Source organism: Onychostoma macrolepis, chromosome 02 (assembly GCF_012432095.1).
Source record: "Onychostoma macrolepis isolate SWU-2019 chromosome 02, ASM1243209v1, whole genome shotgun sequence".
Lineage (NCBI taxonomy): Eukaryota > Metazoa > Chordata > Actinopteri > Cypriniformes > Cyprinidae > Onychostoma > Onychostoma macrolepis.
Genome location: NC_081156.1, coordinates 17408009 through 17433465, shown reverse-complemented (window position 1 = coordinate 17433465; position 25457 = coordinate 17408009). Strand labels below are relative to the sequence as shown.

General features: G+C 37.3%; 1 protein-coding gene across 3 annotated transcripts in view; it reads right to left on the bottom strand.

Moving 5' to 3' along the window:
• Window positions 1-23322, bottom strand: part of grin3ba (glutamate receptor, ionotropic, N-methyl-D-aspartate 3Ba) — a 45131-nt gene extending 21809 nt beyond the window's left edge. For 2 of the 3 annotated variants that reach the window (XM_058794037.1, XM_058794053.1), the window contains exons 1-2: window positions 22627-23322; window positions 4315-4952 (exon numbers count right to left, since the gene is read on the bottom strand). In XM_058794037.1, coding sequence (XP_058650020.1) covers window positions 4315-4952; window positions 22627-23079 — 1091 coding nt within the window. In that variant the 5' untranslated portion in view covers window positions 23080-23322. The remainder of the gene's footprint in view (window positions 1-4314; window positions 4953-22626) is intronic. The other variant, XM_058794045.1, reaches the window with a different exon arrangement.
• Window positions 23323-25457: the final 2135 nt, after the last annotated feature.

Here is a 25457-nt window from a genome sequence, read left to right as displayed (position 1 = left end):
AATCTTGTCTCACTGTCACAGAAAAAAGTGCCACAACTGTCACATAGTGCCCTCAGAATAAAAATAAGGCACATGGTGCGTCTGCCAACATTTAAATAATTATTTCTTATTCAAGAGCACCAGCTTTTCAAACGAACATTCCAAAATGTTTCATCTTAAATTCTCAAACAATATTTTTCACAGCAGGAGAAAAGAATAAGAACAGAAGGAAATATAGATCACGCTTGAAGCACACTGAAGTTCAAGGCTTTCTTCAAAGGCATAAGGAAAGAAGGGCAGGATTATGACCTGAGTAACGTGAATCACACTAAATCTCTTGAACCAATATATGACCTTTGACAGCCAATGTATTTAACTGCACAGCTGCCCCCATATTAGTTCTGTTAACATCCATCAGAGAGTGGTAAACAAACAAATAAATAGAGCTTGGTTTATAGGTGAATAACCCTCTGTGCCGCTCCTGATATTATACTCTTATGCTGTTCTGCATAGATCACATAATTGTGATTCCTTACACAGCCTAGCCACACTGCCTTTATGGCAAAATACATGCCATGAATTAGTTCAATGATCGATTTTCGTCAATAAATCAGCTGAGGATGTAGAGTAGTCAAAGGGCTGCCGGGCAATGTCTGGGTCACGGAGGGAAGATGAAAAATCCCGAGTGAAATAGGCTTGTGATGTGTGGCTAAATGAGGCCGTAAATGATATGCACTCTGTGTGACCATAACTGCACACTTCCATTAAAACAGAGCAGAACAGAGAAAATAAAAGCAGAAAGAATTGATTGCCTGGATCATTAATTTCTCCTGATAGCCCTGAGTTTGACCCGTTGAGAACACTTGATCTCGTGTGAAAGCAGAAGTTAAAAGACAGGAGATAATGTGTTAGCCATTGCAACAAAGCTGATTTCCTAACTGAGGTTTCTATCCATGTGACTGTTATTAAACGTTCCGAAAGCATTAGCACCGCAGAGGAACAATAATCTCTGTGTTGTGTTGTTTTCAGATGCTGTGCTTCAGTGCTACACGCTCATTTCTCAGAGCAAATGCATTTCTTAACATGGGGGTGGTGGGGGGAGTCTCACACTGTGAGGTGAATATTAAAGATTACATCACTGCTTTCAATCAGGAGGAAAATCTCAGGGGTCCTCTGTCACACATTTTTTAAAAGTTTACTTATCTGAGCAAGTCTCATATAACAGCGGCATTTTAATCTTACATCTGAAGATGCTTTTTTTTTTCTTTTTCTTTTTTTACCACAAAAAATCTCATTTGTGGAAGTGAGCAGATAGGTAAGGCTTCTTCCAGCCTTCAGTGATAAGAGTTCTCCAATAGTGTGCACAGGGACTTGATCACAATCCAAGAAAACTCTACTATTTGTTTTCCAGTTATATACGCCATAGATGGAACATAAAAACTCCAGCTCTTAGTACTGAGTTCCAAACATCAAAATGCATTTTTAAAATATTTAAATATATCTTAATTGACAGTGAAACTGTTTGCTATGCCTATAGATTTTTAACCTTTTTTTTTTAAATTAATACAAACTATTAAGTATCTTGATTTTGACTGTACTGACTATGGGATGAAAACAGAAATTGAACACTACTGCCTTCTGTAGTGCTTCTTAATTGAACTTGTTTCATAATTGATAAACAGTTATTGAACCGATTGGAACCAACACTGAACTGACTTAAGCTGAAAAATGACACTATTGTCTTTTTAGAGCTGCTTTACAGCAGAATTTGAATCTGTCCCATGTTTGATACATAACTGATTCTGTTATTTTATTGTTTATTACTGTGAAGCTGTGATACATTTATCAACATTTAACTTACAGTACAGCAATGTAAATCGCCAACTTTTAAAAAAATAATCATAATAAATTATTTTTATAATAATACACTCTAAAAAATGCTGGTTTAAATACAACCCAGCGCTGGGTAAAATATGGATGAACCCAGCGGTTGGGTTACTGCCCAGAAGGTTGGGTTAAACATTTAAAAAACAACCCAGAATGTGTTCTGTCCAATATTGGGTTGTATTTAACCCAGCATGTTTTAGAGTGTAAAAGCAGCATGAATTAATGATTCCATTTATTTATTTTTACATTAAGAAAATGTATTTGTGAAAATAGTACCAAAGCAGCAGCAGCAGCAATAATAATAATAATAATTTCTCCAATGTTTTTATCCTGAATGAGAAATTGTAAATATTTAGTCCATCAGGATCTACACAACAATCTCTGTATTCTGTGATACTAATAGATAAGCTTCCCACAGCCTCCTCCACTAACACAATGCATCAAGCTGAGAGGCAGTAGGACAGCAGGCTCCGAGCTCTTGACATTGAATCAGACACTGGCACTGAAGATGAAGAAAGAGCCTGGCGACCTGAATGCAGAAAGGTTTTTGTCCTGTTTATGGAGGTCAGTCAGTGAAGAGGACGCAGTAGTGTCACAAATGGCTTCCACATTGCTGCAAATGCATCACTGTGTAACTGTTAACTTGCAGGTTTATGTAAATGCACACAGGGATATGATTTTGATTAAGGAGGTATAAATGTATTGAAAATGCCCCTGAGTCGGTTAATTGCATTTTAAAGTCTCCAGTGGCTCCATCAGGAAAATAACTTTAAGATATGAGGCCATACCGTGGCCGAGACAGAATATTCCTGTAACTTAATACTAGTGGCTGGAATACTAATACAGCTATTTTCCTTGGAGAGTATTTACTACCTTATAATCCCGTTAATGTAAAGAATGCTTAATTTGTCTGCGCACACTAATGACTAAAGGTGAATTTAAAGCTTGAAATGACTACACTGCGTGATCAGATAACAAATTAATTCATGATTACGAGATAAGATAACATTTTAAAGCATTGACAATGTTGGAGAAGCTAATTTAAAACTGTAGCTGGATAAGCAACACGATATGAATAATCCATAGCAGTTAAGTCACAATAAAGCAACACTTAATTAAATATTTAGCAAGAATACTTAAAAAAACAAAATAATTGTAATAATTTATTGTATTTAAAAAAAAAATCCAATTATATGTTACATATCAAAATCACTAAAATGAAAAAAAGATTGTATGAAAAAGGCTTTATACTGGGTATCACATAACAATTATATATATAAAAAGAGACCTGTATTAAATGTACGTAAACCATTAGCAGTGACATTTTGCAGCAAAAAGTCTTCCGCATTATATGTCTGCTCACTGCATCCTTAAATTGATGTGTCATGACACAGTGCTTTAATTTTCGGTTTGCACACAACAGTGTGACCTATGATATTTGACTCTTTGAGACATAGTTGTTTCCTTCACTAATGGCTAATTCTGAGACAATCTCCAGACCCCCTGTAGATAATTGAGTTTGAAGGCCAGGGGTCCATAAGCCACACATGTGTCACATGCACATTCCACTTTAATCAAAAATGTGAAACATGGTAAATGAGGTGCAAAATGTGTGCTTTAATTTTCAGTTTGCATAGACTGCATACACATGCGTAACCTATGGCTTTTGACTCTTTAAGGCCTATATTTAATAAATAAGACCTTGCATAGATGTTTCCTTTGCTAATGTCCTATTTTTTAAAAATTACACATTAATTAGAAACGTGAAACATGGTAAATGGGGTGTAACTCATGATATTTTACACTTTAAGAACCATAAACTTGAATAAATAAACCATGGTTGCTTCATTCACTGATTTCCTTAATCTGACACAATCTTTATTATCAATAACTTGGCCCATGGGTTCATATAATCTGCACATGTATCACACTTATACACTAATCAGAATTGTGAAACATGGTAAATGGGGGTACCTGTGCAATATATGTGCTTTAATTTTCAGTCTGCAGTCTGCTCACATTTGTGACATTACCTATGACATTTGACTCTTTAAGAGACACAAACTTTAATAAATAAACCATGCAAAGTTATTTTCTTCATTAATGTCCTATTCTGACACAATCTCCAGCTTTATTCTGAATAACTAGGCTTGAGGGTCATGGGATCATATAACCCTGCAAAAGTGTCACATGAAAATTGCACACTAATCAGAAATGTGAAACATGGTAAATTGGGGAGTACCTGTGCACGATGTAGCCTATTAGTTATAATGTGACATAAACAACAGGGATATAGCAACGCTAAACGCTATATCGCTGTTGTTTATGTCTCATTATAACTAAAATGGCTTGTTAAAATGGCTGGAAATCGTACTTTGTTTATGAATAGTTGTGGTATTGCTACGTAGTAAGCTACTTAGCTGTAAAATGTTATACATGTATGCTTACCTGGCAAGGTATTGTCCAGAGGAGGGCAGCTCATGTTTATTGGGCTTGTCGAAGCAGTTGACCATGTTCTGGATGAGAGCCAGGTCTGGTCTCACCATGGTCGCAGCATATACAGCCCTGCCAATGAGCTGCAGAGTATCCCTAATGTAGAAGTTCAGAGGCTTGCGATTGACCTCCCCATAACCCAGAAGACCCAGGGGGGAGCCAATGGAGTGTAGAGAATCCAGACTAAGCGGGTATCCCATGATCCAGTGCATTGGGGGCAACGCAACGCTCAACTGGTGGGCACTGCGCAGCACTCTGGCTGTACATTCAGGGTCGGAGCCGAAAAGCACCATAGAAGACGCCGGAGCAGAAGGAGTCCTGCTGAGGAGCTGTGAGAGGAGCTCCATTACCTTGTCTTCGCTCAAGTTTTCTTCCAATCTGGACAGGTTGAGGGTCTCCCACAGGTGCCAGTGGGCTCCATTCAAGCCCAGATGGCCCCGCTGTTCAAGCTCTTCCAGCATACCCGTGTTCCCACCTCCTGGACAAAGAATGGCCGCTCCGCCCTGCCAGCCTCCCTTCAGCAACACCGCCAACAGCAGCTCCGACAGTCCTGAAGGAGGTGTACGTGTCATCATCTGTAAATGGAAGCGGTTCTGAAAACAGAAAACATATACAGTTAGGTCAAGTGCTGCACGGTTAAGCAAAATAAAGGCAAAACAACATGATATGGCTTAGTGCAATTATCAAATCGAAAAAAAGAGCAATTTCATTAAACAAATATATGCAGTGGGTTTTCCAGTGTGAAACGCGGCACTGTGTTTTGTTACACACGAGCAGCTTGTGATCCAGTGTTTTCAGTGTTTCAGAGCAGCTCGGTTCACAGGAAATGCTGCTCCACTTGAACTGAGTTTTGGTTGCTTATAACGTGCATTTTGGGGAAGCAACACACACCAACTATCTTTCCAAACTTCTAATGAGAAGTGCTTATAAACCAGCTGTTGTCAACAAAAGAGAAGCTTTAAGACAGGGATGTAAAACTCAATTCCTGGAGGGCCACAGCCCTGCAGAGTTTAGTTTCAACCCTAATTAACACACCTGATGCAGCAAATCAAGTCCTTCAGGCTTATTTGAAAACTACATGGTATGTGTTTCGGAGCAGGATTGGAACTAAATTCTGCAGGTCTGTTTTGCACCCCTGCTTTAAGGGCTCCCTACTCAATGGTTTAATGGTTAAACATCCATAAGTATAAGTGTTATAATTTTATATACTATATACAATAATTGTATATTACTGTTATTATGATATTTTAATACTTTTTTTATTTTAAAATGAAATCTTAATATAGTAATATTTATCATTTGTATATATATATTTTTATTTAGTAATAATAGGCTAATAATAATAATAATAATAATAATAATAATAATAATGTGTAGTCATGATATATTCATTTTTGGCCAAATTGTGCAGCCCCACAAACAAACACAACAAACCTGGAGCTAACAAAAAGGCATTTTAAACTGCAAATAATTTTTTTTTTTTAGAAATTAAAAAATAAGGGCAACAAAACTGTAGCTTAAACACACACATACACGCATTTTACACTGCAATTACAATTTTTATTAAAAAGAAATAAAATTGCAATTAGATAATGTCTTCACATTGACTCATCAAAACAAAAACAAACCCCACCAAAAAATACAGATATCTTCAGGCTGCAAATGCGTATTGTATTCCCTAATGCCTTTACGTTTGAATAAGTAAGAGAAGTCTGGGGAGAGTGTTAGATCTCCTGTGACTTCCATCTCCCAAAGCTGCCTTATAGGCAAATAGAGGAATATATTACTTACTCTGAACTTATGATGACCTCATACTCAAGAACACTGAACACAATACTTGTTTTGATGCAATCTTGGAAACATTTGAATCACTTGAATAAAAACCAGACACTAAAACAGTGAGGAAGAGCCGTCAGCTCTCATCTGAAATAGCCCCTGGCCATTTCTACACAGACACTCTGCTGTTTTTGATGTGGACTGACAGGGAGGCGTGCATGAATGCGCCGTGAGAGTGAAAGATTGGATGCTTGGGTGTTCTGAGAGGGAGAGCGACTGTTTGAACCTAGTGGGGGGCTGCGCGCGAGCAGCACGGGGCTGCAGCGCTGAAGAGGAGTCCCCATGCAAAGTTAAAACCCGTGTGACTGGAATAACATTACAGCCAGCGGCTCTGACACGTGTCCCTGTGACTTTCACTGCTACTTAGGGCACACGAATTAGCACACATGCTGACGACTCCATGCGGTGATGCCAAACCGGATGAATTTGAAGAAGAAAGATAAAAACACAGCATTCATTTGGTCTCGAAGTTCTGCTCTGCTGAAACAAAAGAATAGGGCTTCAAAAATGGACCAAGGGGGTCCCAGGGTTGTGCTGTGTACATATGGGAGCTTAGATAAGGAGAGAGAACGGGGGCAGGCTTATCTTTTATTTACCAGTAAATTCAGGTGATGCCAGGTGAATAGCAAATGAACAAGCGAGCAAGCAAACAAACAAACAAACAGCTTCTATGTGAAGGCAAACTTTCAGCCTTGAGGCCTCTCATTGCTCAATCGATTTAAAAACAGCTGCTCCTCCAAACAATACCTGCGCCCGGCAGGACTTTACCCTTCTCACGTCTAAATGGCTCCACAAGCTGACAGCATCTGAGCAGCATGAGCAGTTTGATTTGTTCTCCCCTTCTTGGAAGTTTAGCGGGAAATGTCTATTTCCATTTCCACTTTTCCCTTACCTTGCGAGCAATTTTCACAATCTGTCTTAACACTGGGGGGAAATAAATGGGTGCTATTTTTTTACCTGACGTCTCATAAATGGTCCAAATGCTGTAGAGTAACATTTCATTAATATCTAATACAGCAGCATACAGGTTTTGCAGACTAATACAAACAGTAGTTTGGCCATCAAATTATGGTGCAGGTGTGGAGGACGGACGTGCTGAATCTATCTGTCACTCTCACACAGTAATGGCACCCGATCCATAAACAAATCATAATTGAGCAGAAAAATTGGAAATTACTGCCTATCTTCCTGAAACAGACGGCTAAACTCTAGTAAAACCCAATGATTTCTGCTCTGATAGTTGATGATTTGGTGCGGTACCTAATTTTGAAATTATGGTCTTTTTTATACATTCTGCACTTAATTTTACCAAATTAAAAAAAAGGTGACTGACGATTCAGATACATGTCCACTGAATAGCAGGGATGTGCAAAACTACAAATGATCATAAATTACTAGACAGTGGGTTGACAGAATTACTAATAGATTAATTTACTCACCTGTATGTTGTTAAAAACCTGTTGTTTTTGTGAAACAAAAAAGAAACCGTTTTGGTTACCACTGACTTCTATAGACCTTTTTCATAAATTCCAGGTTTCTCAGCAGCAGAAGTCGTCATAGTTGAGTAAACTTTGAGAGCAGAGAATGGGAGAGTACCACAAATATTTTTTGCATTCCCATTTGCTCAAATAGCGAAAGAAAAACTCAACGATAGTGTTTTCACGATTTTCAATCAAAGGAAAAAAATTGAGAGAGAAACATTAGAAACTGCATTAGAAACACCCTCGCATTAGCATTAATTTGTTTTTTTTGTAATTTAATGCAAAGGTAATATAATACAAAATATAGTGTTATAAATGTACATACATTTAAAAAAAAATCCAAATATAAAAAACTTTCTAAGATTTACGATGCTGATGACCGTTGAAACGCATCATTACAGTCTTGTGAAAAGGGTCCATTGTACAGACAAAACAAAACACGGACACATTTCTCAAAATGTCTTCTTTTATGTTTTACAGTAAATTATGGCAGAAATTTCTTTTTTTTTTACTATCCCTTAAAGGAAACCCTGCATAATATGTTTTTGGGTCATTTCCACAACATGAGTTTCTTAGGGCACTGCAATTAACACAGGGTAATTATCCTGAGCCGTGACATGCAAAGACAGAAGGTAAGAAAAACCCATAGGAACCCACGTTTAAGTGCTCTGGTAAAATATCTTTTTCATCAGAATTAAAGGCTAATTTTGAAAGGCTATTAATGGTGAAAGATGTTTTAAAGAATCAGATGGTCTATGACAACTGGCAGAAGTGGCTAACGCGGCCATGCTAACCAGCCAAATCTTGAGCCCTTGGGTCTTGCTTTCAGAAACAGCCTGAGGGAGCATAACAGAATGAAACAGAACTCAGGTGTCAAGACGTGTTTCTAAAAGCAAGACTATTTTTGACTTGACATGCCACATCAAAAACACAAGATTCGGGGTGCAAAATATGACGCAACAGCCTAAAATTTCTATCTGCATGTATACATAGCCTAGCATTTAAAAAACAGCAGAGACCGCACAGCCCATGGTAAATGGTACCGTAAATGTCAGATATTCAACAAATAATTAGGCTAAATGTCTATAACCTTTAATATCACACAAATATCAAGAGTTAACAGAAAAACGGGGTAACCTTGGGTTTCTGCTAAATAACAGAACATTGTTCACATCAGGTGATCTGAAGCCCTATAGTAATTGTCTTGACATTTAAGTTAACACAAGCTGAGTTTTGATGCAGTGCTTTAATAGAGATGAATTTAAAGACCAATTCCCTGAGGCAAGACGTTTGCAATGCTAAAATCTGCTCTGAAAAGAAGCAACAAAAAAATAAAATCAGACCTTGTCGACCTCACTAATTCAGTAATTGGTTTGTGGGCGACTAGTCCACCATCCTGACTCATCCTTACTCTGTAATCAACTTTTGTTTTGTTTTTTTTATCTTCTTAGCTCCACAATGTGCCAAAGTGCTTTAATGTCGTAAAAAACTGCTTATCTTGATATAAAATTCTGCCTCACAATGTTTTGAGGAAAGAAATATGATGGCAGAGAGAATTGTGAGGGAAAGATACATCAATACTGCTTCTCCTCTATTAAGAGTGACAGTAACTTAATTAAGAAAGACCACTGTGGGAACTAGTAAAGATTTGCCGATGTGAATAATTTTGAAATAACTACACAGGCTTGCAAAAAAACAAAACAAATGTCTAATTACAGAATTGAAATGAGGGTCTCTGAGTGACATCTGAAGAGGATCATGCAGGGATAAAGAAGTGATTTATGCAATATATTATTATACATATAAACTGTTTGGGGTATTATGACCTGAGAAGTGATTTATGCTCATGTATCTACACTATTTATGTAAATTAGTCTAGAAAAAAAGGGTTTAGCATAATTAAAAAGGGTGAGCAGCTTATATATGTGATGTCAAGAGTAGCTATCATGCTTCATAAAGTGTTCATGTGGCTTGAAAGCAATGCTTAAATACTTGCTCAATCTGCCATATTGAGTGGCGTCCCCTCTGTGTTTAGTTAGCCACATCATTAGGCATAAGCGTGTGTTAGCAAATGTGTGACATCCCAAGTCTCCAACTGCACCCGAGGCTCACTTGAGCATCAGATAAGCAGAGAGATGGCAGCTTTTTATAATCGCTGCATTATCATCAAAGTGCTTCATGTCTTGTTATACATTTCTGATCTGCTATGATAACAATTAAAACATGAAAGAAAAGAAAAACTTCTGATGCACAGTGTCCACTACTAAACTAATTTTTAACTCATCAATGTATGATGTAATATCCGTGCCTCCATGATGACAACTTTTAACCCTTACCCATGATTCTGTATGACTGTCTTCACTATATGTCTCTGGCTACATCCAAATATGCATACTTCCTTATGAGATATTAGTGAAAAAGAGAGAAAAAGACAATCCAGATTACATTTATACTATTTAGAACTTGCTTTTTCAACAGTTGCGAAGTACTTATTCTAAATAGGTACCTACTTAGAGAATTATGCAGTTTTGAACTTTCACAAGGATCATTTAATATTGTGTGTGTGTATATATATATATATATATATATATATATATATATATATATATACATATATGTGTATATATGCGACCCTGGACCACAAAACCAGTCATATAGGTCAATTTTTCAAAATTGAGATTTATACATCATCTGAATAAAGCTGATAATTGATTGCTTTAGGAATTAAGCGTGATTAGTGGTAATCAATTGCACTGAGATCAGAATGCTAAAAATGCTATGTGTCAAAAGCTGTGACTAAAACTGCATTTAAATTTTCTTATCTTAACTGTGCATATGTGGTACAGGAATCAAAACTTTATATGGTGTAATGATGAAAGGGAAACCAAAGCCAAGAACCCAAAGCTCAGCTCTTTTAGCAGCTGCCAGTGTGAGCATTTTGCCCCAAACTGTGATTGTTTTCCTCTCCAAGGGCGGAAAGTATTTTTTCCCCTTGTTACTGCTGCTTGTTACATTTTTTTTTGTGTATATCACTACATCACTGTCCTGTGTGCACCGCTGCGCCCAGTTTGCATTTGAAGTATAATGGTATTTCTGTGTTATTAAATGTTAGCAGCCTAGACTCTGACCTGTTATTAGTCTTGATAACATTTCCAAATCTTGTTTGCTCCACAGTGACCCTAATATGACACTGCAAAAATGTCCCATTCCGTGAGTGAAAGGAAAGCCCATAAATTTAGAACTCCATAGGATAGAAAACAGCACTGTAATGAGGCTTTGAAATCAAAATATTTTTTTACACTTTATAATAGGAGCGATCACTCACATTAGGCCTGGTGAATAGTGCACTGCGCACTCCCACTGGGCGATAAAGTAATATTTGAAAATGAAAGCCATTTGGGGAAATGTGAGTTTATGAATGAGGTGATTTACCAAATGATCCTGTCCAAATTCACCAGAACAGAATCTTAAACATCCAGCAGCGCACGCCAGAGGAATGAGTCCTCGGTGAAGGTGCGAAAGCTGTCAGACAGCAAAATAAAGAGTTTAACCAATTCTTTGGACATTAGTTTGACGTATTACTCGAGAAATTAGATGACAATCATAAAGCTTCATCTATTACTTTTTCATTAAATGGAAACCGCTACAAAGGCTGGCAAAATATGCACGGCTGCCTGCTTGGGAATTAGATATACCATTTCAGATATTCCAACAGTGAACTTTAAAACGTCTTAGGAATAAACTTAAGCAGCGGCTTTTCGTGCAAAAAAAGTTTCAGATAATTGCAAAGACAGTCCTTGAGGAGCTGTGATTTAGTGCTTTGCTTAAGTGTAATTATAAATGTAATCACAGAAATTAATTACAGATGGAATTACATGCAGGTATTTAAAAAAAAAAAGTATGTAAAAACATGTATGTACACAATAAGTGCACTGTACCAAATGATTAATTTAAATAATTAAAAATTTGAAGTAGTTAAGGCCACCTAATATAAAGTGGGACCGAAATTATTTTATCCGCTTCAACAACATTTTTAAATAGGCTACACATTTTACAATTTTATGATGGTAAAAAAGTACTAAAAAATAAATTATACTTTTTTAGTTCTTATCTTATGTAATAACACTAAAAGCTAAAATTTTATAGAACATTGATAAAAATGAATTTAATATATTAATATCACAATTAGATACCTTTGGGAAAGCTATCTAAATAATTATCTAAAGACAAAATAAAAGTATAATGAAAATCTAATTATATGTTCCTGCTGCTCATCCAAAAAGTGCCTACTTAATTGACTTCTGTCAAGTCAGCCTGATAAGAAAAGGTTAACGTTAACTTTTCTGTTTAATTGTAACAAATCTGAATGCTATTAGTGTTCCGATGGCCAGATGAGACCTTTTCACCAGAAGTAAAATGGACACAGATTAGATGTCTTCCCACTGACACCTCTACCAAAATAGTTCCTCAGTTACAGTAAATCTACACAAAGTATGCTTGGGAGCAATTTGTTCAAACCAACATGCTCTGAATCCCGATTTCTCACACTCTCTGGAACAGTGTTCAAAAATCCTTTTAACTGTGATGTAAATAAATGTACAGAGCCGTGTTAAACTTTCAGATTGCTAAGAAGTTCATTAGCATTACGTCCGCAAGGCGTGCGCGGCGTTTTGCTCAATTAGCAAGGAAAGCACTAGGCAGCGAGAGCTGCCATCCACAGTCAGCCTGAAGTGCATTGAAATCCTCTCTCTGTATATGCAGCCCGCACGGCCCGGCCTCATCTAGGCGCTTCGTATGCAAAGCTGCTCTCAGAATGTTGACTGATAGCATTTGAAACGTGCAAAGGACATCACAAGTAAAGAGTAATCTTTTCAGGCTTCATGCAAAAATATCTTCAGTGAAACACGCTATCTGATTCAAAGCCAGGCTGGCGGTTAGGCCTGCTCCACGGTGGGCTTCAGAAAAGATCCTATATATGATGCATGACACGTAATGTGTCCCAGGATTAATGACATGATTAATTATCCATTAATAATTGATCAAATTTTAATTAACTTGAGGATAAATTTATGATTTAAGTAACCCTTTTAAGCCTGACCCATGAAACGTTGCTACATGTAAGTTGATGGTGTCACTAAGAAACTACGATATAAAAGATATAAACTGACTATATTATTGCTAATGGCTGAAAAGCCAATTATGATGATGGCCTGTGATAAAGTGAGAGAATTTAACAAAATATTGTTCCTTCTATGGGTGTCTTTCAATTAAAAAACATAGCTTTACGACAGCTGCTTTTAAGCTCATGTTCCATTTGCTCATTTTTGGAAATCACCGCAGCACCTCTCTGTTGTCATCACTGAATTTCCCTAATCCAAAGACTATTGGTCTGTTCTTTGCAGATAATGATGATTTCATGCTTGGATCAGTCATCCCTTTTCAAGTTTTGGTTGACATTTACATGGTCTCTGCTCAAAAAGAATAACATTTTGCAATCGATGTCTGAATACGGCAGGCCTGAATCCTCCCAGGAGGTCGGGATGCCAAAAAACAGAGTCTGTTGGTGGGTGGAAATTTATCAGTCTGTGGTGAGATGAAGGCCTCTGGTTGATGGCTTTGGGAAGAGTATAAAACTCTGGAACAGGACATATGAATGTGAAGATGATCTAAAATTCAGCAAAAAAGAGAGTGGTTTTCTAGGATATAGGTGATTTGATGGATATATTGCTCTGAGGCTGAAGGCAATGAATTCCAGAGAAGGTGTATCATTTGGGACTAAAGGCAGATAGCAGTAGAGCTAGAGTTATCTTTGTAAGTCTTCTGGACTGAAGTGTTCATTCTATTAGACTCTCTTAAAGTTCAATGGGCTTTTCAACCCACTTTATTGCAAGAAAATACAGATATGATTATTCACTCCCAAACATAAAGGCAGCTATTTATTAAAATCAGGGCTGTCAATTTAATGTTAATTTGGCAGGATTAATTATGGAAAAAATGTGTTAAAGTTACTAAACCATTTTTAACACCAGACGTGTTTTTCATCTTGTTCTAGATTGAATGCCATTGTTGACAAACATGATGCAGTGTGTCGTGTGTAGCCTATATTGGAATGCATTTATATGCCCAAAAATGTAAAATATGAAAGCAAAAAATGCCACATTTGGGCAAGAATGCTGTTTTTTAACGAATATCGGCACAATTGCAAATGTGATACTGATTTTGAGTTTATTAAACAAGGAGTTCATATTGTTACATGTTAGATGCAATATTGTCTGTGACTGCTCAATTTCTATTCTATTCTATTGAAGTTCTATTCAAATTCTTTGGAATCATTCTATTTCTTTCTAAAGCTACATTTTTGTTTCGTCTATTCAATGTTTTTCTCATTTAACACAATAATAACTTTATCTTTTGTGAGGCAATTTTTCAGCTCAAAACATCGTAATTAATTAGGTTAAAAAAGTAAATAAATAATTTTTCGACAGCCTGGAATAAATTAATATATTTATGTATTTTTATGTATATAAAATAGTATATCTATAACCTTCTTGCAGATCCCTCCTGAAACCCTCTTTGAAAACCTCAAATAAACACAAAACCAATATCTATATGCAATGTCATGTCTAATACCACAAATAACAAAAGGACAAACCCATGAAAGAAGAAAAAGAAGACATTTTATATGCAAGTTACTTTTCCTGGAACATCTTTTCTGGTTTAAGGAATGTTTTCATCAACAATCTATTCAAAGTAGTTGGTGGTTTGATGGATTTCCAGTGGAATAAAATATGATGGCTAGCTAATGAAGAGTTGAAGGCTGTGATATTTGTTTGGCATTAAATATAAAATCTATTTCTAACTGTAAAAGCAATAGTTTTACCTGTCAAGGCTTCCTCGTGCAGGGCATGTAAACCCTCATTAAATCATGATGAGTGAGTGATTCATTATTAATGATGGCCGATGTTCAAGTGTTTCATAATGCCTGTGGTTTTAAAGGTGAAGCTGTAAATAAATATGGGCAGTTGACGCCTGCACCCTTTAGTCCTCTGTGTTGTCTATATGGGGGAAAATAATGTTACTCGAGATGTCAAGGCAGTGCAGGTCATGTTTTCAGATTCCCTTGAAATGGCAAACGGTAAACGAAAAAAAAAGATGAAAGTTAACAAGAATTCTGATAGCCAAGCAATGTGCATTTAGGGGGCTGGACAACCTTGCAAGAAGGTGCAGGGAGGCACAAAAGGTAATTCAGCACAATGTCTGCAATCATCAGCAACACACAGCCAACAGTAAGTGAGTCTGACAGAGCTGAATAAACACTTCCATGCGGCTGTCTCCGCGTATCCTCGGTTAACACTGAGAGTATCTTAGGAGACAATCTCCATATTGCACTGTAACTGCAAAAACATTAAAAGCTTGAGGTCGACCCAGCTTCAGGCACATTACATTACTGGGAAAACATTTTTTTAGTTATTTGAATGCGGGTGGAAATTAATTAATCTGTTGGTGAAAAGTCTACTGCTGCTTCAGAGAAAAACTGTGTTAATTTCTCCTTTCTCAACTGGCATTAAAAACAATAAAAGCTTTGACGAGTGATATAAATCCTAACTGCTCATAAAATAAGTAGAGCTAAAAGTGCCGCTGGTGTTGGAAGGAATATTCCGGGTTCAATACAAGTTAAACTCAATCACTAGCACTTGTACTATAATGTTGATTAACAATTAATTGCCTTACAAAAATAACTTTATCCTGTTTAAAAAAAAAGCAAAAATCTGGGTTATTTACAAAGGAAATTAATGGGGCAAATTCAAAAACAGCAAAATCACATTTTAATCTGCACCCTTTTTTCATTTTCAAACCGTGATGATCTGTTTCCATTGTTATTAACATGATATTTTAATTTTTTACATTTTTAATGTACATCTATAACATGTTACTTTGTGTTATTTTACCTTGGCATTGAATTACAGCTAACACTGTGTTTCTAATACTACAGCTGAGGAAGTGACAGCAAATGTGACATCTTTCTCTCATTCGATCAACATAATCAATCTCTCTACATTTGTTCCTCTATTGTAAGGTCATAGAAATCATGGTTTTTGCTATTGCAGCAAATGGGAATGCAAAAATTATACTTGTTTTATAGTTTCCGTTCACCTACAACGACGATTTCTACGTCTGAGAACCCCAAAAATGTGAAAAGGGTTTGAGAAAAATGACTTACTAACCTTTTCTTTTTTTCCCTCCAGATTTGTTATTGGTTTTAGGTTATGTGTTAACGGCAGCATACAGTAGACAAACAATACTAACTAAAAAAAAACTTTACAGCTCAAATAACACTTGCAAGAGCAAGAGCAAGAAAGCAAGTCGAAATTATTTTTTGTGGTAGACATCATGCCACAGATGCTGTCAACCGAACTTAACTTGTTCTACACTCTGAATATTCCTCTAAGTGCAGGAGTGTATTTTATGAACCGATGCGAGTTAAATAAGGCTGGATCTCTCCCACAGAAAGTGAAATCCCTCACTTACAGCTTAACTGAGGCAGAGGCATTTTTGTGCGGATGGGCGGGAGTGCATGCGCAGTTATTAATAAGCATGATAGCAGAGCTGCGTTTGTATGCCTGATGCATGATGGGAATGGTTGTCACATCTTCTGTCTTGTTATCCAGCCCAAGTCTTTTTTTTCTATCCCTTCAAAAAAGGGGAAGATAATTGAAACATGCTCACGAGAGAGTTGGGTGAAAGAGATAAGACAAAACTATTGGAAATAAAAAGAAGAGGGAGAAGAGATGGAAAATGACTTACAGAGAGACTTTGACACACAGAAGGGAACTTTGCATCAAAAGTACCCATAGTGCTAAACTGTAATACCCGCTTATGCAAATCTCTCCCCCATTCAGAATAGATGCCGTTTGCAGGTTCCCATGCCAAAACGAACAGACGCTGCTGTTTCTCTTTCTGTGTGTTTTCTCCATCATCAAAGCAATCAGAGAGGCTATAAGATTGCAGATTGAGATATGGACCTCAACCAGAGCCAAGCCGAGTGGATCCTTCAAAGGAAAATTGATTTAAAACGTCAGTTAGATGATCGAACCGATAAAAAGATCAACAGACTGTTCATTGTTTCTCTATGAGCAGTGAAGTACGCTATGATTAGCACAATGAAAACAGCATCAAATATTCATTCCATAACAAAACAAGAATTAGCCACTCTGGAGAGGCATCGTTGGCATCAGTGCAGCCTGGTCAGTGTTGTGCCCACCATAATGCTGCCAACAGCCAAAATAAAGACAATGAATCATTTCTGTCATGAGATCTGAATGCCAGAGAGATTCGTTCAGTGTGGCACCGTATTCAGAAGCAAAGTGAAAACTCAATCACCTTATATTGAGAGATCAGGCACCACTTCAAAGCTCACCTTAGGCAGAAAGAGAGTTGAATTTTCAAAGACACAAATTTTAGAGCGGAAATAAGGTATAAGGTCGGGGAAGAGTCATAAGTACCTCACTTATTGGAAACAGACTTTTAGATTCAATTAAACTCTCATATTCTTGAAACTGCATCAAAATAGAGAAAAACTCGTTTTTTACGACATACACCAACACGAAGCGTCCAAAAACATCCCTCAGCTTACTTGCTCAATTAGTTTTGATGGGTCAGAGCATTCTCGGCTTACAGTATATGGGCATTAACCCAAATCCAGACGGTATTAAACCACATACGCGGCTGTGTATTAAATCGTATGAATGTGCTGGGGCGCTGTAATGCTAAGTGCCTGGCAACACTGAGCCATTTCGTCCTCGTGAGCGCAGCTTGCAGCATTCTTCCTCACCTGGCTGATGCACCACGCTCTTCCCGCATCCTTACTGTCACAGACCTCAGTGGCCCATCTGTGCTTATCTCAGCCCTGCACATGTGGGAGATTACAGACCATCTCCTCCAGGTATTTCACACTTTATTTACACCCTCGGCCTCCATAATGGAGCGATCCAGGCTGCAGACAATCACAGCAGCAATGCTCCGATGATCAGCATTGTTCCGGCTGGGAATAGGTGGTGACTTGCGTGCATGTGTGCATGGCATTGTATCAACAGAAGGAGTGTAGACCACCTCTATGACTAATAAGTGCTTGCTCGCCAGGTGCTTTTAGAAATATTTATTTTGTGCAGTGCACAGAAATGGGTAATGTTGTATAGTTTACTTCAGCTATGCATTTTACACACTGCACTGCACATGCAAATAACAGACAAGAAGGTTTTGTGCTCATTTTCCTTAAAATTCAATTTCAACACAATATGACGGCACTCCATTATACAATGTGAGTTCTGAAAATGTATCAACTGTTGCATCTCTTTCTTTGACTTAGGGGCCATTTACACAGAACACGTTTTAGTATTCTACTGCAACGCATTTCCATTTTTCCTATGTAACATTAAAAGAAGTTAAACTTTTAAAAAACATATCTGTATGCTACTTTTTAAATTAAAAAAAAAAATTCTGTGTGAATGGCCCTTTATACTCTACTATACAACAGATACAGTCCTTGAATCTGAAGTTGAGTGCTGATATACACTGAATAGCTATGGGACTTTTCACAGTTTGTATCACTTCACTGCAGTGTTAATTTCGTCAACGAAGACGACGACCAAAAATATTCGTTAACAAACCTTTTTTCTGTGACTAAGATGAGATGTTGACGAGCTAAAACTAATATCTGATGATAAAAACTATGATGAAATTTATGTCTTCGTTAACAAGACGAGACGGGACTAGAATGTTATTTGAAGACTACCGGACATTCAAAATACATCCTATAGGCTAAGTTAACTATCTTGTCTTTCAAAATGTGCATCCCTGTCATTGGATTGCAATCAGATGAGGGGTGTTTGCATATCTAGTCTCAGCATGGAAGCTGCAGTGGACAGATAGACTACCAAAACGCGAACTAGCGATCTGAAACAATGGTGTCAGCACCTGAAGGGTTAGGGATAGGGAGTCACAATTCGTTGTTGATTAACTTAAAGTTAGTGAAGGCGGGATAGGCTGAATCGCGCTGATAGAAGTGCTCTCTCTCGCGCACGCTCCACTTCTTCAGTCTCATACAGCACGTGATCAAATACACACACAGCAGTCCAAATATCTATCGTGTAGAGTATCTCACGTAAATACAGTCGGTTATGGCTTAAGTGAACGTAACAGGTGAATGTGTGTCAGTATTACATGCATCCATCTTAAATGGACAGCATTCCTAATTAAATACCTATCTGTGTCATTAATGTTAACCAACAAAAGATGTTAAATAAATGTATACTTGTTAAGTAAGCCTAATGAAAAATTTGTATCTCTACCAAAAAAATGAAAATTTATTCCAGTTTTTCCCAAATTCTATCCTTGATTCAAACTTTTCATAAGCTTAATTGATTTGGTATAAAGAGAGAAGAATTAATGACTATTTTTGTTTGAAGACTACATATAAAATAGCTGCTAAAATAAATGTTGGTAACTGCAGTTTGACTAAAAGTAATGACTAAAAGTTGACAAAAATGCAATGACTTTTTGTTGACTAAAACTATGAAAGACTCAAATAACTAAAATGTGACTAAGACTATTAAGCATTTTCGTATCAAGATAAAGACTAAATAAAAAAGGCTTGCCAAAATTAACACTGCTTCACTGGTCTGTGTTTGCGTGTTCCAGACAGGCTGTGTGAACAGTAAGTGCTGGAGATTTTTTCAGTGACTCTTGCTGCAGGTTACATTGATATGCCAGTAGGTGGCAACAAGTTGCTGTCTTTATGAGTGATTCAGTGAATCATTCATCCAACCACTTCATTCAAAATGCAGGTTCATACCAAAAAAAGTGACTCTTTTATGGATAACTCACTAAATCATTCGCTTAATCTACTTGCTCAAAAAACTGATTCATTCAGGAATGAAACAAGTGACTGGCTAATATGTCCGAAATCACATACTCTCTGAGTAGGTAATTCTTTATAAAAAGAAATTACTTTGCGACTGTTGAAAAAAGCTGGATACATGTACAATTTTCATCATGTGACCTATCAGAGTCAGCTGCGTTGCTTCACTGCCATTCATAAATCCCCTCCTCTGGCCTTATGGGATAGTGTTTATTGGATACACACTTAAAAATCTCGCCAGAAAAATAGGTCATCCAAATATTTTTTGCCTACTGTTTTATAAATACTGTGAATTTGGACATACTATGTTCACATACTTTTTTTTCACCTACTATATAATACGGAGATATGCTATTTCGGATGCAGTCACTATCTTTATGAGTGAGTCATTGAATCTTTCAGTCAAGTAATTCATTCACAACACTAATAATTTTAAGATGCATTGAAATGATCTGTATTGTATAAAGCACTATATGCACTATATGTTGCTCAGAAGCGCATAACGGTAGGTTCTGTTATGGCTTCGTTTGAAACTATTTTCATTATCGGATTGATATACACAAAGTAACTGACAATATTGTGTTTGAAGCGCAAGTTATTTAAAATGAGCTTATTTTTTTATTGAAAGTGTTGTACAAAATCAATATCGTGCTGTCTGAATATATGAATATTCCCTGGTTTAGAGATTCAAAATGTACACTGTTAAGAAACCACTGCTCTGCAGTTTCAATTTTCCAAAGGTTACTCTTTTCCATGATTACTGCAAGACTGCAACGGCAAAAGGTCATGCTATAACATAATAAGGGGGCATCTACAAGATAACGGTAGCTTTTCACAAATTAATGTCTTCATTTAGGTGTACATGAATAAGGTCATTCTCGGTCCACTCTGAATGTTACGAACTGGAGTTTAACTGAAAAATCAACATTTGGATAGTCTCAACAGCCCTCTTGAATTAAGGATTCATTAAGCTTAATAACCTTCCAGTAGTTGTCCACTAGTGAGCTAACAAAGGGGCATAATTGAGAAAGGCCTTTGGATTAGAATGTGATTTCATTCAAAGGGACAAAATGAGTTTTGCATGTGCTAATCTTCCTTTTGTGCTTGGGAATATTTGCTACAGAAGGGAGACAAGTTAATGAGCATTCAAGCGTAGATGAGCAGAAGAATTTTCCCGAACGAAACAGGCCCGGCATATTTGGTCAGCAAACAAAATTATTTAAGACACACTAAGAATATGGTAATCTACCCATTGGCTCTGGGGAAAATATAGTCACGGAAATAAAAAAATATTTAATGGGAATCACTCAGATTGCAAATTCAGAGGAGTGCTCTGTAGAAGATACTAGTGGATGGCTAAATCAGAGCCGAAAAGAGACGTTATTCACCAAGGATAGAGAATATTGCTTTTGAAAGGCATTCAGACAGCATAATATCCTGGGGTTGCATCCTAAAATATATGAACATCCTTCTGCCCATGCTAGTCAGGGAAATTTATAGCATCAAATATATCTTTTAATTTGTTAAAGTAATTTGTAAAATTAACGACTCCACAGTGATGGCATGAGCCAAGCCTTGCTCTGTCAGGAAAAAGATGGGCACTAATGATTTCACACTTCCTGAGGGCTGTGTCAAAATGAAGCAATCACAAACATTTTGCTAATAATTTTCATTAATCACATGAATGGCCTTGGTTATGTTTTCGCCCTGGCTAAGAATAACACTGTATATGAAGCAGCTTTTACAAGCAACCAGGCCATAAATGTACAAGACACAAAAGCCTTTTGACTGACACTTTATAAGATGTAGGATAAATCATGCTGTTATGAAGGAGCATCTTAAAAGATGAGTCTCTCTGCTGACCCGCTGTTCACGGCTCTTTATGCAAAATCAGGGGTGCCTTTGTTCCTTTGTGTCCATATGCTGGCAGAGTTTGACGAGAGGAAAATCTTTTGAGGTTTCCCTGCCAGGAGAAACCGCTGCAACTGGCTGCACTGCTGGAGACAGAAACAACTGGTGCGACTGGCATCCGCTCTGTTTGCTGTTTAGAATACTAACGAGAGTCAGCGCGCCTCAACCCTGAGCCCTAAACAGTGTTAGGATTGTTCCTCTGGAATACATCAGGACCTCTGTGTCCGGCCCCTGGACAAAAACACCTGAAATACATGCCACATCTCTAACTCTTACAGACTTGAGCCTCTCTGTATGTTCCACTAGATAGAACAGTGCAATATAGAAGGTTTACAGGATAAAATAATCTGGCTTATAATTCCATAAATGACACAAATGGTATCATCTGGTGTCTATCAGCAGGTTTCTCTTGTTCTTTTGCATCTTAAACTGCTTTCCTCAAACACTGCACAAAATGAGACAGTATAGACCTACATTTGCCACAACTATCAGAGTGACTACATACAGTTTCATGTTTTAGAGCTGTTCTGTGTTGACCTTCGTTTTATGCATTTTTCTATTATTTGTTTCCAATTTTTTATGTTTACCATTTTAAATCAGACTGTTTAAAAGGAAATAGGCGTGGGAGAAGGCTGCCTGATAATTAATTTGAAATAATCAGTTTTAAATACATTAAATACATTTTTATATATTTGAATGCACAAAACTAGTCCATGTTTTAAATTGGTGTTGACAACACCACTACACGTACTACTTCACATTCATTTATACAGTTTAGAGATAAGTTGTAAATGTCTAAAAGCTTTATATGTTTAAGGCTAAATTGGTAACATTATATTAAATTTACACACACACACACACACACACAGTGGGGGAAAAAAGGCTGAAACAAAACATTTCCCGGTTGTCATGCGCTATTTTATGATGTTCATTATGCCTCAATAACAAGAATGACAGTTGAGGAGAGTATAAACGATATAATAAATAATAAAAACAACCAGTATAAGGGAATTGTACATCGAGATCGAAAACAAGACCAACTTACACAAGACCGACGCCGAACAGCTTGGCCATATGTTCGGCGCTTTGGATAAAAGTAAAGAAAATGAGTTTGCTGCTCACCTGTGTCTTAAGAGGTTCGCCCTGTTCAATGATGCTGATGAAAGGTATTTCCAAAAACGAAGACATGAACTCCACTTGTACGAGCTCCTCGTGGCTCTGAGGGAACGCAAGCACAGCCGAGACTCCCTGAACAACGATATCCTGACACACGCACCTGAACATGGATTCCGGGTCTCCATTGAGCGGCTCTCGGGACAATACTTCCAAGCTCAGGTTGTACGGTAAGAAGTTGTTCCCACTTTGCCGGAGGTGGACTAGGGCGCGGTTGAGGGCGCCCTGTATCCTGGACTGTTGGCGGGTCGGCAGGAGCGCACCCAAGCGCACTGTGTGCCCAATGCGTGCCAGGATGTGACAGGGCTGGGGATGCAGATGACAAGGGTAAATAAACATCTGGAGCGCGACCTGGAGCCCGACGTGAAGGTATGCCAAGAATCTGGAGAGCACTAAATTCATCCTGCTCCTTTCGCAACTGGATTGAGGTTTCGTCACAAGATGGCATCGCTCTATTCTTGTCCAGTTGTTCTTGTCCTTAATGGTTTTACGCGCACGCGGATAAAGCCTCGGTTAAAAAGCAAGTAGTGCAACCATTCCGTCTACTCCAAGTGTTGAAGGCGAGGAGGTGCTGTGCGCGCCGTTGAGGGAGGAGGTGCTGTGCCACTGGAGATCTTCTCAGCATCACCGAGCTCGGAGGGAGGACAGTTGTGACCACGCCAGGTTTGCTAGAAAATCAGATTAGGAAGAATTAAGCTTTCCCAAAGTGTCACTTACGAAACATTATTAAATGTCTTCAAATCTTCACTTAATTAAATAGGCTAGTAAAAGGGGTACTCAGTCATTTTTGCTTGATAAAAAGTTTCACACATAATTAAATGAACAGCATTTTGGGGGATAAATGTCATTAAAACGAGTTTACGACTCCAGGGCACTTTTTAAAAAAAACAAAAAAAAAAAAACAAAAGCGGGTCCCCCCTCTTGGCCGCTGCCATGTTGATATCACATGATCAGTTGTGTCATGCAAGTTGAGAGCAGGTTACTGCTATAGTAGTAATAATAATTTATAATAATAACTTTAGATTTTGCCTTCATCCTTGCTTTTCACAGTGAATCAAGTTGGTCACAGCCACAGCAAAATGTCATCCACACTCTTAAAAGTAAAGGTGCTTCACTGTGCCATAGAAGAACCTTTTTTGTCTAAATGGTTCCATAAAGCCTTTAACATCTGAAGAACCTTTCTGTTTCATAAAAGTGAAGCACCTTTATTTTTAAGTGTACCAACACAAACTACCAACAATATTAAAAAAATATTCAGATTAAATCCAAGAATGTCCAATATATTGATATTAAAACAACAAATTCCTGTTAATAAAGTAGTTTCCTGCATCCAGACTGCACATCCAAATGTGAGTATAAAGACAAAATCCACTTCTATCGGTACAAATATGAGCAAGCTAAATGCAAAGATAAAGCAAAAAAACTCCCTGAGTACAGCTTTAAGTTGAGATAGGTGCAAAATCCTCTACGCTCCAGTGGCTGCCAAGCCAAATATATATTTTTTTTCACAGTTAATGATTTCAGTGAAGTCTTAAAAAGAGACGAAGAGGTGACTGAGGCAGTAATTACCTCCTGAATTCAGACGGTTTGGCATAGTTCAAGGACAATACCCTATTCATAAATTAATTAAATAATAATTCCATGCAAACATGGATGTTCTGTTCAGTAGAATTAATTTACAGTGGCCTTTGTTTGCTATTGAACACTTATCCAAATATATTAACTTGTCACTCTGTTTGAGAGCAAAACTGAAACACAATGTAATAGATTTTTTTGTTCATCAAAAACAAGAGTTACAATACAATCCTTTGATTTAGACAGACCATTCGTTTATTTCCATAAATTTTACATTTTAACATCCCAAGGCCCCTTTAACAGAGCATTTCAATTTGGTACTGTAGGCACCGTAGGCATTGTTTCACCACTGGGTGGTTAATATGTTGCAATAAGCTCATTAGAATATACTTTACTCCTTTAGTAATTAAACAGAAAATGTATATCTGCCATAAACTTCTCAATACACAATGCTTCCATAACAGGATTGGAGTCTAAAGAAAATGATGCACATATGCGTTCAATTGAGGAAGGAATGAACATGTGCCCTTTTCACCTGTGAAAGAACACTAGAAATATGAACAAGCTACTAGAAGGAAATATTTATGTTTAAAAACATTATCAGATTATCACTACAGATCTGATCCTACAGAATTTCAGTGCATTTTCTTTCTTTCATGCAACTAGTTCATTTCCTGTCTGACAAGAAACATATTAGTACCGCAAAGCATGAAACTGTTTTTAAGCAATTACTTGTGCATTTTGAATGGCTTCGCACCCTCAAATCCATTTGCTAGTAATAATAGCTTGGATGTCAAAGACTAATTGAGGATTAGAGACCACTGACTGAGTAAAAAGCATATGAACCATTTCAAAATTCGGGCAGCATGTCCTTTGTGCAGCAGTACTTTTGACAGTGTATGTGCTACAGACATCCCATAAAAATGACAGTTTCCTCTATTTGTCCCATACTGCAGTATGCAATCTATTTCAGAAACAAATCTATCAGTTAATCTCTTTTCCTGTTCTGAACCACACCTCAGTCATTTTGCCTGAACAACGTCACCGAAAACCATTTGCGTTTCCACTTAATGATTGTGTACTATGATGTCTGTCTGATGTCTGACACTAACATGTAACCATTGATGCTTGCTTGATTGTTTTTTCAGCTCCACCGCATACAAACCCACATTTCAGGATATTTCAGAGATGCAGGTGATTTTGAG